Source organism: Rhinolophus hipposideros, assembly GCF_964194185.1.
Source record: "Rhinolophus hipposideros genome assembly, chromosome: 24".
NCBI lineage: Eukaryota > Metazoa > Chordata > Mammalia > Chiroptera > Rhinolophidae > Rhinolophus > Rhinolophus hipposideros.
In genome coordinates, this window is record NC_138070.1 from 23789380 (window position 1) to 23804880 (window position 15501).

General features: G+C 57.6%; 2 protein-coding genes across 4 annotated transcripts; one reads left to right on the forward strand and one right to left on the reverse strand.

Annotated features, from left to right (window-relative positions):
• Positions 1–231: 231 nt before the first annotated feature.
• On the reverse strand, positions 232–5110 carry TRMT2A (tRNA methyltransferase 2 homolog A). Of its 2 annotated transcripts, none has more exons than XM_081036872.1 (12): positions 4708–5110; positions 3995–4551; positions 3628–3736; positions 3174–3355; positions 2915–3029; positions 2702–2817; positions 2512–2623; positions 1783–1905; positions 1490–1565; positions 1076–1192; positions 823–919; positions 232–715 (listed from the first exon to the last, which is right to left on the reverse strand). In XM_081036872.1, exons 1-12 carry the CDS (start codon positions 4804–4806, stop codon positions 472–474), a joined length of 1947 nt encoding a protein of 648 aa, XP_080892998.1. In that variant the 5' UTR covers positions 4807–5110; the 3' UTR covers positions 232–471. The 2 variants fall into 2 exon arrangements, with proteins under 2 accessions (XP_080892998.1, XP_080892999.1); XM_081036873.1 differs by having other exon boundaries at positions 4719–4836.
• Positions 5111–5180: 70 nt separating this feature from the next.
• Positions 5181–12710, forward strand: RANBP1 (RAN binding protein 1). Of its 2 annotated transcripts, none has more exons than XM_081036875.1 (6): positions 5181–5549; positions 6894–7030; positions 8852–9009; positions 10887–11015; positions 11837–11902; positions 12455–12710. In XM_081036875.1, exons 1-6 carry the CDS (start codon positions 5535–5537, stop codon positions 12574–12576), a joined length of 627 nt encoding a protein of 208 aa, XP_080893001.1. In that variant the 5' UTR covers positions 5181–5534; the 3' UTR covers positions 12577–12710. The 2 variants fall into 2 exon arrangements, with proteins under 2 accessions (XP_080893001.1, XP_080893000.1); XM_081036874.1 differs by having other exon boundaries at positions 5374–5549; positions 12452–12710.
• The last annotated feature ends 2791 nt before the right edge of the window (positions 12711–15501 follow it).

The window sequence follows — 15501 nt, forward strand, 5'->3', positions numbered from 1 at the left end:
AACAGCAAGCTCTGCTGTGACTTCTGCCACACAGATGCTGAAAGTACCTAACACCCAGTCTTAGCTTGACTGGCAGGGTGCTAGCAGGATACTAGCAGGAACCAAGTCAGGCTTAGATTAACCCCAGGGGCTGTCCAGGGTCCCCTCCTTCCTAGCTCTGTCCATTTGCACCGGTAGTGGCAGACAGAGTAGCCCCTGTGTGCCAAAGCTCTGGGTTCTCATCACACAAACTGGTAGTTTAGCAGTTGTTTATTCTGCCCCCCCCCCCCGTGGCCCAGCTCTTACAAAAATAATTGGGCGGGGGGGGGGGTGAGGGAGGCGTTGGTGGAGCCCACTGCACACAGGGACCAGCTGACCCTGGGTGGGACAGTTGGGTCTTGCGTCCTGCTGGTTCCTGCCTGAGCAAGGACTTGAGAAGCCCCTTAGTTTCTGATCGTGATGCAGACTCGGCCGTCCTGGGAGGGCTGGTTTCTATTGCTCCAGGGGCCTAAGAGGGGGAGCCGCTGTTTCCTGCTGGTTATCATCTGGGGGCCTTGGTGAGGGCTGGGCTGGAGGGTCCTCTGGCCACAGGGTCCCTGTACCGTTGGGGTGCTCTACCCTCTCGAACAAGATGAGCATCTCACAATGGGGGGTCTGCGGGAACAGGTCCACGGCTACAGCCTTGACTGGCCGGAAGGGGCTGCCCTTCACCCGGTTAGACGGGCCCCGGCAGAGGCTGTGGTGGGAAGGGAGCAGTCAAGGTCAGCCAGTGGCTGGGCACCTGTGGGGGGAAGAGGGTTGGGTGCTGGCTCCAGCCACCCCGGGTCCCCACTTCACACTCACTCCACAAAGTTGCCCATGGCTGCCCGGGGGTTGCAGGAGACATACAAGAGCCGCTTGAGGTTCTCAGCTCTGCGGATGGCCAGGATCACTTTGGAATCTGAGGAGATAAGACTCCCTCAGGGAAACATCCCCACCTCAAGGAGGGATGGGGACGAGGGGCTAGTGAGCATGGGCAGCAGGCCCAAGGCTGCGCAGCCTGGTGTGCCAGCAGCACTACCCTCTTCTCCGTCATCCCCAAATGGATGCCACTCACGCAGGCCGGCACGAGGCGGGTCCAGGACAGCAATGAGCTGCTGAGAAGCCAGTCTGCTCACCACGGTGGGCACCAGGTCTTCGGCCCTCCCGCAGTGGAACTCAACGTTGGTCAACTCTGTAGATAGCACAGCAGCCCTGTTGGGACCCAGGACACCCCCCCCCCCCGAACCTCCCTCTTTGGGCCTGCCCAGCTGCCTGGTGTCCTGAAGGCCCTGACTTGAGGCACCTTAAGAAAACCTCTAGCCAAGGAGCCTGTCTGCGCTCCTGTCAGGCAGCCCAGGCATCACGGGCACACAGTAGGAGCTCTGCTGTGCTCTGCACACCGCCCGCCCCTCCCCCCGACCCGAGAAGCCATGAAATGACATTTAGGTGCCGTGCTGAGGTGACTGCCCACCGGCGCGCTGGCTCTCACCATTGTTGCGGGCGTTCACATGCGCGTCCTCCACAGCCTCCTGGCACAGCTCAATCCCGATGACTCTCTTCACTTTCTGAAGGGAGGAAAGGGCGCAGACTGACGGTGCCTGCCCCACCCTGCAGGCCTCTCGGGGAGGGGAGTAGCAGGAGGCACTATGGGGAGAAGAGGCTCTGGGACAGGCTGGGGCTTAACCTCTGCCTTTCAGATGGGGTCAGTGGGGGTCACGAAGTGGTGATAGCACATGGGTGGGGTGGGCAGAGGGTGTCCTCAGGTGGGGCAGGAGGGCTCACCCGGGCGAGGGCCAGGCCGATGGTGCCAGTGCCACAGCACACATCCAGCACTGTGCTCCCGGAGTCCAGCTGGGCCCAGTCCTGGATGACTGTGTAGAGCACCTCCGCGGCCGGGCTGTTTACCTGGAGGGCGGGCCAGCACCACCCAGGATGTCAGAGCAGCCCTGCTTCCCAGGTCAGCCTCCCCTCCTGCGGCCCCCACCACCCTGTACTCCGCAGGGCTCTTCCCCTGCTAGGAGACCTGTGGCCCAGTCCCTGGCTTACTCCCCCTTTTTCTAGGTCTCCTGCTGCCACCCCTTCCCCACCTCTAACTGCCTAAGTGCCTCAGGGCTAATCCTCCAACTGCTCCTCCATACATGAGATGCCGGATAACCTCACCCAGGTCCCTGGCTTTTAAAAACAACTTGATGCTGACCCCTTGTCCCCCCAACTTATGAATGTGTGGGGCCACCCACAGCAGCATCAGGCATGGATGACGCCACCACAGTTCACACGAGAGCCCTGGCATCGCCCACTCCCACACCCCACATAGGGCCCTCTAGCACGGTCGTCACAAGGGTCTAGTTAGTACAAATGACTTCATTCCTGCCTCACAGCCCTTGATGCTCTTCCCCCAGACCTCGGCAGGAGAACAACTTGTCACCGCCCTAGCCCACTGCCTTTATTACACCTGGACGTCACATCAGGACTTCGTGTCTTCATTATGAAAATACAGGGACTCGGGACTACCTGAAAGAAGGCGTGAGGGGAGATCTGGAAGGTCAAGCCCAGCAAGTCCTCGTGGATGCACCGGTCCCCAGCCACGTGCTCCAAGGGCAGGCCCTCTTGGCTGGGAGTCTTCCTATGGGTGGTAGGGCCAGTTGGTCAGTGTCACCAGCTCTGGCAGGAATCCAGCCCAGCACCTACCCAGGCTCCTCACCGCTGTCCCTCTTCCACAAAGTACAGGCAGGTCACCCCGCTGGCCTTGCCCGGCCCTGCTGTGAAGTGCTGCGCCAGGGAGGCCTTCAGTCCTGCCAGCTCCTCAGGGCTCAGTTTCTGGAGTAGAAAGTAGAGGCGGTCCTGTGAGACGGTGTCGCATACAGCCCACTTGAGCAGGGACACCCTCCCGCAGCAGGGCTACCCTGCCTCAGACCTGAGGGTGGAAGTAGGCAATGGCCATGGCTTGGCCTCGGCGGCTGGTGCGCACGGTCAGCTGCTTCCAATGGCCTGAGTATGTCTCTGGGTTGTACGCCGAGTAGGGAGTGGACCTGTAGGAGCCACGAGCGGCCGTGAGTCCATGAGATCTGCCGCCCATGCTGACCAGAATTGGAACGGCCTACCTTCCTCTCCTCTGGCCACACCCACCAGACAGGACCCGGCCCTCTGCTCCCAGCCCAGCCACACGTCCTCACCGTATGAAATCCTGGAAGGCCTTCACCACCTGCTTGGTGGCCTTGGGGATGTGCACGGTGTCAAAGGGGGCCGCCACAGCACATGTCCCGCCCTTGTACTTGCCTAGCCGGCAGCCGACTGTGTTGTCCTCCCCATCCACCCCGACGCCAATGAGAAACTCACACTTGTTACGATACTCGGTCTGCAGGACAGGTGGAGGGAGGCAGAGAGACATTCCTGACCTTACCGTGGCATTCCCGCACTTGTACATGGAGGGGAAATTGCAGGAAGTGAGAGATGGCAACGAGTGAGAGGCCCCAGCTCCCCACAGGGCCTGGCAGTCCAGGGGGCAAGGCTGACAACAACCAGCAGTCATGTGACGAGTATGAGGAATAAGCGGAAAGCAGGAGGGATGAAAGAGATGGGCTAAGACAGCTTCTTTAAGAGCATGGGGTGAAGGTTTGTGGGCCTGACCTGCTGGGGTGACGGCCTGACTCCCTCCAGCGGGCAGCAGGCCTTGTTGTGCTTGTGCTTCTGTGAGAGCAGCCAGGGCACCAGGGCACGGTTGGTGCTGCCAATTTCCCTGCAGGGTGAGGTAGGGCTGGGGTTGGACTCAGCCTGCTGCTCCGAACCCATCTCCAATCACTCTCCAAATACCCAGGCACGCAGAACCTCCTTTGGGACCTCATTATCCCCACTGGTAACTCAGGGGTCTTACTGGCGAGCTCACCAAGACAATGTGCAGACCCTGAGAGCGTCTGTTCAGGGCACAGGATGGGCTTGAGTGCACATGGAGCTGAGCAGAGCTCCAGTGCCTAGAAGTGACTGTGCCCATACTCACTTGGCGAGCTTCTGCAGCACCTGCTCGCACTCTAGCCGCTTCCGCTCAAGCTGCTCTGTGTAGGGCACCGTCCAAAGAGGAGTCACCACATCGGCCACACATGTGGCTGGTGGCTCACCCTCATCCTCACGCTGCCTCTTCCTGGCCATGGGATCAGCTTTGGGCCTGGCCAGGCGCACTCTGAGAGGCTGGCCCTTCCACAGAGCACCGTGCAGCACACGCAAGGCCTTGTCCCGCTCAGCGGCACTGCGGAATGTCACAAAGGCGCAGGGACGTTGCCCAAAGAGTTTGGTCTTATGGGGCTGCAGGCCAAAGCGGCCCAGAAAGCGCCGCACATCGCTGAAGCTGGCGCGGCGCGGCACGTTCTGCAGCTCCACCTTGAAGATCTCCGAAGTGAACAGGTCGTCCCTGATGTAGCTGTACAGCCCAGGCGGAGCTCCGGCCTCTGCAGCCGCCCCAGCCCCCTCGCCCTCCTCCTCCTTCTCGGCGGCGGGGGCGGCAGGGCTGCCCGGAGCGCTGCCGCGGTCCTGGTCGCAGCCCTCCGCTGGCGCCGCGCCCTGTGTGGACACCGGCGGGGCCAGGACGAGGGCTGAGCGCCCAGGCTCCCGGCCCCAGACCCAACCCTCCGTTAATGCATCCCACACGCAGCCCACCCCGTGCTACCCCCTCGCTTCCTCTCCCAGCTCACCTCCCCGGGCCCACGGGGTTCCTACCTCTCCCCCACCTCCATCCTCTCCCACGCAGCCCGCCATCTCGGCCCCGCGTCTCTCGCTAGGATCTCCCTTCACTTCGTTGTCGAGTTTATCATTCATCGTCCAGTTCGTCCAAGGCCTGGGCTGGAGGCCCCACAAGTGCCGCCTCCGCCTCCTCGCCCTGGGCCTGGCGCACAGAGGGCGCTCAGAGCATGGGAGCGGCGCCGAGAGGCCGCCCCCGGTCCCGCCCCGTGAGGGAGTGGGTGGGACTCGAACCCTAGGTGCTCAGGTCCACGGTCTCGGGTATGGGGTCCACTTCCCGCCCGCCAGGGGCCCCGCGCGCCCCGCTCTCCCCGCCGGCAGCTCTCCCGTCGGCCAGTGCGTGCAGACTAGGTGGCGCGTGTCTATCATCCTCGCTTCCGTCAACGTCATCGCTGTGCGCCCGCACCGACCCCGGTGTCTGGCGCCTGCTGTCGAAAGCTCGAGGGGCGCGCGCAGCCGTGAAGCGGAAGTGCGCGCGAAGGCCGCCGGGAGCTCACGCTCCCCTGGCTGCCGGGCGGGCCAGGCATGCGCCGCGGACGTTTTGGCGGGAAGCGCGGGGTGGGCCGGACAATGAGATTGTCCGTCGCCTGAGCCAATAAAGCTGCACTGGTTTTGAATCACGGCGCGTTTCCCGCCGCTGGGGTCAGGGGTCAGGGTTCGGGTCGCGGGGCGGAGGGAACTGCGGGCGGGCGGGAGGCGCCGGCGCCAGACGCGGAGGGAAGGAACTACGACTAGCCGCACAGAGGCCGCGGAGCCCGAGACGACCAAGCCAGCCGAGCCGCCGCCGCCGCCGCCGCCGCGCCTCCATGGCGGCCGCCAAGGTGCGGCTGGGCCCGGGCAGGAACTGGGCGGGGGCCGGGGGGCCGAGGCCGCTATTGGCGGCCACGTGGGCGGCCCGCGCCGCCGCCGCCAACCCTCGCCGGCCTGCGGTCTCGGCGTTTGGGGTCTCGGTGGCGCGGGGTAGGGCGTGGGAAGCGCGGCCTGGGGGCTCGAGGCCTTCGAGCCTGGGGCGCTTGGGACCTGGGGGCGCGGGCTGGGGCCCGGGGGCTGCGGGGGGCCCGCGTGACCTTGGGGCGGCCCCGGGTGGTCGGGCGCGCTCCATCAGGACGGGGCCCCAACCCCTCGGGCTCGCGTTCCTTTCACCGCGTGCCAGGGACGCCGGGCGGGTGGCGGGTTTCCTCTGCCCGGCCCACTGGCGGGCTTCTGACCGACACCATGCATCCCTCCGTCCCACGTCTGCGCAGCGCTTCATTCATTCTGCCCTCGTCTCGGCCCGCCGCGGGCCTCTGCGGCGGGACCTCTCGCGTTCCAGCGCGGGGACGGGGACCGGACGCGCCGGCCCAGGGAGGGGACGGCTTTGTTGGCTGCGTGGCGGCTGCTGGGGGGAGCGGCCTGCGCCGAGCCGCAGTGCTGTCCCACCGAGGAGAGCGGCGAAGCCTGGTCTGGCCCCTTTCGGCTTACGCTGGTAGTGAAGTGTCCTGGTTTCTTCTGGTTTTACAGCTCACCGAGCCACGCGTCCTGTAACACTTGGATCTAACACAAGGTCCTTTGTGCTCTCTAGTTCTCTAAGCTGGACCAGCATTTTATGGCTTTTATTTGTATGATGTCTTTTGACTTATCAACTTGGCTTCTGAAGCATCGTAAAGGTGCTGACAGAACTGTGAATTTTGTGTAAAACGAGCAGTCCCAACTTTTTTTTCTTCTGGTAGGCAAGAGCACAGATTTTTCTCAGCCAGTAAAAACTCTGAGGGTTGTGTTTTTGCTTGAAGGGTGAAATTGTCTTTGAGGCCCTCTTCAGTTCTTCCTAAATTGTGTCCTTTGATCTTTACCTGGCAGTATCACTATCCCCATTTTATAGATGAGGAAACTGAGGCTCAAAGAGATGGGGCAGTTTCTCTCAGGCCGTTCCACCAATAGGTGGCTGAGTTTTTGGCACGCCAGTCAAATATGATTGATGCATCTGGGGGACGGTGCTGAAGTCCAGCGTGTCACTGTGTGCTGGACGTACGTGCAAACCTTTCCTAGCGTGAAAAGCTGTGGGCTTAATCTCTTGCTTTGGGGTGAGGCCATTCACCTGTACGAATGGCCACTTCCAGCACTGGTGAACTCTGGCTTGCGGGCCACGCTCACCACCAGCACTCACCTCTCCACACCTCCCTCCACAGGACACCCATGAGGACCATGATACCTCCACTGAGAATGCAGATGAGTCCAACCACGACCCCCAGTTTGAGCCTATAGTTTCTCTTCCCGAGCAAGAAATTAAAACGCTGGAAGAAGACGAAGAGGAGCTTTTCAAAATGTAAGTAACCTGATGTTACTTCAGAAATAAATAATTGTTGGTTGAAGATGCAATTTAAGGTTTTTATGGGTGTCAAGTGTTTGGCCTGACCTTTAGTCAGAGTGAGGCTGAAGAAAGGGCCTAGACTTGTGTGATGGCTAATCCTACGTGGAAATCAAGGCTGCGGTTAGAATCCACTTATTAGGTAACTTACTAGTGGGTGCCACTGCTGCCCCATGGCCGGTGCTGTGGAGGGCACAGACCCTCCTTAGAGTCCTGTCACTTCTGCTGTGTTCATAGGAGTGTATTTTCCTGCGTGTCTCGGCTGACTCCCTCAGCCCCTTTCCCCTGGTTGAGCAGGAAGTCTCTACCTTTACTACCGTTATCATTAATATTTTTGCCATGGATTTTGGCAGTTTGTAGCTTGTGAACCCCTGATTTGTGTTTTTAATGCACAAAATTAATGCCTGGAATTACGAACAAAAGTGGGTGGTATTAGAATTGTCAAGATTACTTTTAAAAATTACTCTAATTGTGCTTCTTGGTGCCTTCAGTGAGAAGGTCATTGCAGGTGTTATTTTGAAGCAGTGCCTGCCCTAGCAACTGTTGTTGAGATGTCTGCAACAAAGTCACAGCACTGCCCAGCCTGTGGCCTGCTGCCTATGCTCAGAATTGCAAGAAATGCTAGGCTCAGTTACAAGTTCATGGTGATAGGTTGTAGTGTTTCCCCTGTCCAAGCTTGTGGAAGTCGCCTGCCCCTCTTCAGGTCTATCCAAGATACCAGGTTAAGACTGGGGAGACCAGCCCCTCCCCACCACACCCAAAGGCCTGGGAAAGGAGAGGTGGCAAACCCATCTTTTGTCTCAGGGTGGTGGAATTGCCCTGAAAACACTGGTTCTGCAGGTCTCTGCTCTGTCCAGAAGTGATGCTGCAGCCAGGGGCTGGCTCTTCCCAAGAGTGAGGACTGCTGGTGCAGCTAGTGCTGTCACCTCCCTGCCGGCACAGGAGGTGGGAAGTGCTCCTGGTGCCCTAGACACGAGTCCTTCCTGAGGGAAGTGAAGCCAGCAAGTAGGGCCTTTATATCTGGGCCCTTGGGGCTCTAGGCCAAAGCTCTGGAGGTGTCCTTGTGAGAACATTGTCTCCCTTAACAGAAGTGATTTTGGGAGGGAGAGCAGAATGTTCTTCAGTAAAGGTACCAGCAGAGCTGGGGTCCTGTGATGGGTAGCAAAAGGGCAGGATGGTCAGTGGGGGAGGGAAGCATTAGCCTGAGCCCTAGGGCAGGACTGCTGGGATGGGGGCCTTGCATGGGCCCGGTGTGAGGTGCTGTTCTGGGCAAGGAGGTGGGGTATTGGGCCAGAGCCTGGTGGTCTGAGCTGAGGCCTGTAGCTCCCTCTCTGGGCTGGGGGCCAAGGAAACACAGGAGGTATCTCACAGCTGAAGGAAGGGTAGCCCTGTGGAGGGCAGGGGTCCTTGGCTTCTACTTGCTTCCATGCTGCCCCTGTGGCCCTATCGGGCCCAGGAAGCCCCTCCACCCTGATGGCAGACATGCCCAACAGACTCAGGTGGGCTACTTTGCCAAGGGGTTGGATCTGTTAGAAAACGTGACTGAAAATTTTTTTTGGTCATCGGCTTAGAACTTAGAATTTGTTGGGCTGTTTTGTTCTTTTGCTGATGTTTTGGTTTATAGTTCCTAGAGTACAAAGAAAAAAAGAATGTTTGTCGAGACATCAGGTACAGCCATTTGTTTATTGCCCAGAAAATGTGTGTTCTCTCCAAGCAAAAGTTTGACTTATCTGTTCCTCTCTGTGTGTCTAAGCTCTCGCTTAATGGCTTTATTTGAAGGCGGGCAAAGCTATTCCGGTTTGCTTCAGAGAACGATCTCCCAGAATGGAAGGAACGAGGCACTGGCGACGTCAAGCTCCTGAAGCATAAGGAGAAAGGGACCATCCGCCTCCTCATGAGGAGGGATAAGACCCTGAAGATATGCGCCAACCATTATAGTAGGTGGCCCGTCGGGTGTGTGTTCTACACGAGGACAGCTTTGGATCTTCCGGCAGCCTGCTTTCAGGGCTGTGCTGGGAACCTGGGAGTGCACTGTCACATGGAGTGCAGGCTCACGATGTGTTTTTTGAATTTAAAATAGGAAATGAATTTTCCCAACGTGCCCTTGAACTCAGAGCAGACCTATAGAGAAGCTTATAGCCCACGGGAGTGTGGATTCTGAGCGGGCATGATGGACGTAGAGTCCCAGCGTGGGCTTGGTACCCGAGTGCCTGCTGGAGAACCAGGCACAGCCTGAGGGCCTGTGAGTGCGTTTGTGTGACTGCTCACATTTGTCTGTGAGGCTGGGCGGCAGACTTCTCTTTCTTTAGTGTGTTGTGTCCCCCGGAGAGGACCCAGGAGGGAAATGGGGCAGGGAGAAGGTGGCCGCCTCATCCTTAGGGGCCTGTGAAGCTGCACAGGGGAGTGGGCTGGGTGCTTTTGAGCAGGCGTGATGCATCAGCCCTGGCCCAATGTATGAAGGGATAGGTCCAGGGCAAGCCACGTGAGGCCTGGCCTGTGAAGGGGCAATAGGAAGTTCCGAGCTGTGTCAGTCTCTTGACTGCCGGGCTGTTCTGCGTGCTCTGAGTGTCTTCGGAAGCCAGAGTCTCCTGGGCTACGTTCCTGATTCAGGGCCATGTCTGCATTTCTGGGTATAATGTGTGTCCCACAGGGCAAGGCTTCTTGTCTGGGTACGTGGGGTGACCACTGGCAGGAACCAGAGCGGAACTGCTCTTGAGGGTAATGTGGGAGGATGACTGGGCTTACAAAGGCCCTGAGGGCAAGAGGGACCTCTCTGTACCACAGTCGCCTCTGCCCGACTCGGCTTCTGGGCCAGTCTCCACATCCCAGCCGGTCTGCTCTGGCCTGGTCCTTGCCCTCCAGCCCAATTCGAATCCCTTTCTCGGGGGTCTTCCTGACATCCGTGCTTCTCTTAGAGCCTTAACAGGTTGCTGGGTCACTTATGTGTGGGTTGTAAGTGGGTCCTCGGCCTAGTACAAACCACAGGCCCTTGATAAACCAGGTGTTTAGTGGTGGGAGGAATCTGTGTCATTTGTGTGTGTACTGTACAGTGGTGGGTTTGCTGGGCATCTGCGTAGGAGCTGGGTAATTGCTCTCAATTCAGACAGTGCTATGTGCCTGGGGCTGGGCATGGACCGTCCCGCATCCCCAGAGACCTTCGCAAGGGGCCTGCTGCTCGACAGGGCACTGGGGGTGCTTCTGTTTGGAGAACCGGTCTCCCTCGTCTCCGTGGGTCTGTGTGGAGCCTGTGGAGACGGGGCAGGTGTCTAGGCCAGGGCTGTATCTTCGTGGTGTCTGAGCGTGACTTTTCTGGGTGCTCACCCCACTTCCTAGCTTCTAGCCCTCTGCTCACTCCTGCCTCCCAGTGGGCCAGATCCTTGATGGTGTGGTCAAATGTGGCCACGGCCATGTGATGGATGCCCTTTATGGGAAGGGCTGGGCTGGCTTGGCGTTGTGTCCACATCTGTCCCTGGTCTGGGGGTTGCACCAAGGGGCGGGGCGTGCGTGAGTGGCCACATTGGCTTTGGAGCCCTTGTCTGCATTGGGATTGCCCACCAAGGTGTCGTCGTGGTCAGGGAGCAGGCCACCCTTTCCCAAAATGAGGATGGTCCTGGTTTTAAGTGAACATGGAGCATTTTCAAAGAGGTTTGGGTAAAGTTCAGATCTCACAAGACTTTGGCAGACCTCATATCGTCCCTTTTTTGCCCAAAGTGAGACCGTGGGTTGGTAACCAGGACTTTCTGCGGTGGGGTGGTCTGGGTGGTGAGCTAGCCGTGTGGCAGTGGGCATTGTGCTCATGGTGCTTCTCTCCCAGTCACGCCGATGATGGAGCTGAAGCCAAATGCGGGCAGTGACCGCGCCTGGGTCTGGAACACCCACGCCGATTTTGCCGATGAGCGTCCCAAACCGGAGCTGCTGGCCATCCGCTTCCTTAATGCTGAAAGTAAGAGAAGAGCTGCAGGCCTCTGGGCCTGCCTGACTGAGGCTTCCTCCTTTACAGCATTCTGGTTTAATTTCCAACAGAAACGCTATTGATTTTCAGGGAGAATTGATAGTAATTGGAAACTGGTGGGGACTGTTTCTGCCCTGCTGTCTGGTGGCCTTTCAAAGAAGGGACTCAAGTATATTCAAGCCACGTGCCCTCGAGGCTGCTCCCAGACTCCGTCCATGAGCAGTGCACTTTCCTCTTAACCTCAAAGGAGGCTGTGCCAGCTGGTTTGCCCAGGGCAAGCATGTCACTGTACCATATCTGGGTGCCAGCAGGGGCTGTGCTGAGATCCACACACGCTGAGGCTGGCGTCTCCCCTGTTTGGGCATCTTTCCAGCCTAGATTGTCAAAAGCTGTCCAGTGGGCCCTGGAGGAGCTGGGTGGGTGCTGGAGCCCAGCGGAGTTCACCATCCAGCACTGAGTGGACCTCTCCTCTGCCCTGGGAATGGTAAACCTTGTCAGAAGCTACTCCAGCATGAGTGGAGAGCAAGAGCGAGGAGGCCCCGGATCTTGGTTGCCTCCGGCTACCACATTGTGCTGTTGTGCCCAGATTGTTAGAGTCAGATGGAAGGAGATGCCCAGCATAGCCACCAGCCTCAGGAAGGACCCAGGGTCTGGGCACAAGTGGGCCCAGGGCTATCTTAGACAGCTCAGCTCTTCCTTACGTCAGAAATAGTTATGGGACAGGACCTTTGTGAATCCTGGCTCTTCAGACCCGGGCGGGGGCGTGTACCCTTCACTGCTCAGGGCTCTGAGGAAGTCTCATCTTTTTGCAGATGCACAGAAATTCAAAACAAAGTTTGAAGAATGCAGGAAAGAGATTGAAGAGAGAGAAAAGAAAGGTAATGTGGTGCTCGTGGGTGGGAGTCCTCCTTGCAGACTCACTCTGTACCCGGCTGCCGTCCCAGGCGGGTGCTTTTTCCGTCTGCCACAGAAACATTCCTAGGTGCTGTGACTCCCTTGACCCGTCAAGGGTGATAACAGCTCTCTGGAGACATAAGTTGCTGTCTGGGGAGTGAGCTGGCTCTCCAGGCCCCAAGTTTGTGCTCACTGCCTGACCTTTCAGCACTTGGGCAAATGGTCAAGTCACGTTGTCTGACTAGAGCCCTACAGAGGCTGAATGGGCTTTGAAAGGTCCTCATGGTCACCTTCCTACTTGGGGCCTGATGATGGCTTCCATGTTAAGTGACCAGATGTAACTGAACAGACTAACCGAGGTCCCAGGCGTGAGTGCGTATTGATTTGGGTGAGTCTGGAGGCACATGGGAGAACAGCGGCCTGTCCTGTGGGGAGTGTGTCCCGGGCTCACATGAGGCAGGTGCATCTGTTTACAGCATGGCTGGGGAGAGCGGTACTTCTCTGTTTCCTTACTGTGTTCCCCTGTGTTTTAGCAGGATCGGGCAAGAGTGAGAAAGTGGCTGAGAAAGTGGCTGAAAAGCTAGAAGCTCTTTCGGTGAAGGAGGAGAGCAAGGAGTCTGAAGATGAGACCAAGGAGAAAGCTGAGGAGAAGCAATAAGTCCTCTGCCCTTGTTTTCTTTTCCTTCCTTTCTTTTCCTTTTTTTAAAATTTTGCCCTGCCCCTTCTTTTTGATTTGTTTTTATTCTGTTTTGTTTTTACAAGGGACTTTATATAAAGAACTGAATTCCAACAGTCAGGTGTTTTTTTCTAAGTTTTTGCCCTATTGAAGATGACTTCAGAAAATCCATTCCCCAGTCATGAAAATGTACTGTGCTAACTTTCTTTTCCATAGTGGAAACACTTATTTATAGTCATCAAAAATAGTGAATAAACAACACATTTGAAACCTGCACAGAAGGCAGGACCGTGTATGCGTCGGCCCTGTCCTGGGAGCAGTGGGGGTTCCTGCTGGCCCCAGTGTGTTGGTGTGGCACTCTGGTTCCAACCCCCCTTGTCGTACTCTGTCATGAGCTTTGGGCCGCTGTTGGCCACTGGGGCCATGGTGTGTCTGAGCTGGTGCTAGTGGGGCAGGCCAGTGCTGTGTGCTCTGCCTCCTAAAGACCCTGTGTGTTTTTGCCCTGTGGTCAGGAGTAGGTAGGATTTTTTTGTTTGTTTTGCAGAAAGAAAGGAAGACCACCAGATTCATTGGCTCTGGCACAAGGAGGCCAAGCAGGTCTCTAGGCTTTGGCCGAGGCTGTCTTTGGTGGGTCTGGGAAAGGTCAGTCCTAGAGCACACCACGTTTAGTCTGGTACAGTGCTCAGGCAGAATTTGGCCCCACCGCCATCACTGGAGAAAACCAACTCGTTGTCCACTCACTCCCGGTGTCTCCATCTGGGTGAAATTGTGGCATGAGCAATAGCTTCAAATAAAAGGCTGCTTTCAAGAGTGCAAACGGGTTAGTGCCATTTGGGGTTTTGTCTTGTAGATGGGATGCTCTGTAGACTTCAACCTAATCAGAGAGAAGCGTTTTCTCTCTTATTTCTCTTAAAAGTGTGCAGGCAGGCTTTTGAAAGCACATGGCCCAGCTGTGACGGCGTGTGTCCCAGAGAGCCCACAGGGCTCGGAGGAGCTGTGGCCTCCCCACCCTCTAGCGGGAGGAGCGGGTTCAGACTGACCCGGAGTGGACACACTTGTGCCTCCTGTGGCTGTTTGCCACTAACACCTTAACCACAGGTGCTTTACCGTGTGGCCAAGTCTACTAAGTGGGTCTTGCGTGTCTTGGGATCTTTGTCCAGTTTAAACCTTATGTCCTTGTTTCCTCTGAGGGGTGCACCTCTGACGGAAGCCACTCTTAAAACTGAAGACTTCACTGGCCAGCTTTGGTATGTCCTGGCAGCCGTAGGCCCCGGGCACAGGTCTCTTGCGGTGCTCTTGAAGTTGTCTCTGGCACCGTGGTCTTTCCCGCCCAAGGAGGGACATTGAAACTTGTGCACTTCGCCTGTCTTGATGAATTGGAATTGTGACACTTTACTGTAAAGGGCAGATATTGCTCCTCTGTGGGGCCTCTGTTAGATGCATGAGGCTGACCCCAGGGGCTTGATTCTCGAGGGAAGGGTGGTCAGACACTCCTATGAGCACAGAATGAATGTTTCACACATTGTCTTTGCTTTGGGCTCCAATAAAAGGTAACTTTCCATTTGATGTAAAACCCCAGGCTGACTTTCTCTCCGGCAAGAAGATATGTCTCTAAGTGGGGAGGCCCCTCAGTATGGCTGGGGGTCAGAGTGGTCCTTGGTCTGGGTGCATTTACAAATGGCTGTTGACACTGCAGAACCTGCTGCAAAGGAATACGTGCAGGTGCCACAGTCGGCCACACTGGGACAAGGAAGGACCCAGTGGGGATTCCTTTGATACCCTCAGCCAGTGTATTTTACGGTGAGCGCCCTGTGGCACAGGCAATGATGGTAAGCCAGAATTGAGCAGCCGAAGGTGTTGGGGATGGAGAGAAATGATAACATACAACCTTTCCATTCCTGCAGGTTGGGGAAACTGCTTTCCTTTCCTTTCCCTGGGATCTTAACTCCTTGGGAGAAGACGCCTGGGCTGTGGTTTCACTGGGTGTATTCCACCTAGGATTCCCCTCTGTCCAGGCATTCTGCAGGGACCTCACCCAGGAGACATGACCAGCATTTGGTACTCCACAGCTCAGCTGTCCTGGCACCTCTACACAATACGGTCCTGGGGCTGGGTGCAGTGGGGGTGTCTCTCCTGGTGGGTGGGCCTGCATTCAAGCTGTGTGACCGGAATGGGGCAGGGTTGTCTCCGGGTAAGGGACTGCAGAAGGACTGGAGCAAGAGAGGCTGCTGGTGGGGCACAGTTTGGCCGAAGTGTCTGTCCCAAGGGCAATGGCAACTTGCACAGCCAGGAGGAGGGCTCTCCTCCAGGTGGGATCTGTTCTTTGCCCACATTTATGCTAAGTCCCTCCACTGCCTCAGAACCCCCCCCCTTCAGAGCTATCCCTTCCCACACGTGCTGAGCCTCCTGGAGGGGGGACTACCACCCCCCCCACACACACACAGGCCAGAGGCTACAACTGAGTGTTGTGGGAGAAAGTCCATCACCGTATCTGCTCTCAACCTGCATTAACACCGTGGCTAGGTCCCAATCACAGATTCCTTAATAGCTCACCCGCAACCTCTAGAGCTTTAAGAAGAGCAAGGAGGGGCTCGCAGACCAAGGAGACCCAGGGCCTGTGACAACCTGGCCAAAAGGAGGTGGCTGCTGTGCCGCGCATGGCCTCACTGAGACACTTGCTGGCCCTCACTGGGTAGGCTGCGGAGCCTGATCCAAGTCACCATCTCCCAGAGACTGCACCAGCTGTCCAGCTGGTCCCGCCTACCCAGCGCGAGCACTACTAGGCCGCTGGTCCACCTTAAGCGGCGGTGCGCGCGGGGGAGATTTCCTGCCGGAGGTGGGCCTCACCACAGGCCTATCCCAGGCAGGGGCAGTGTGTCCTGCGCTTCGTTCCACCCTGGATAGGCC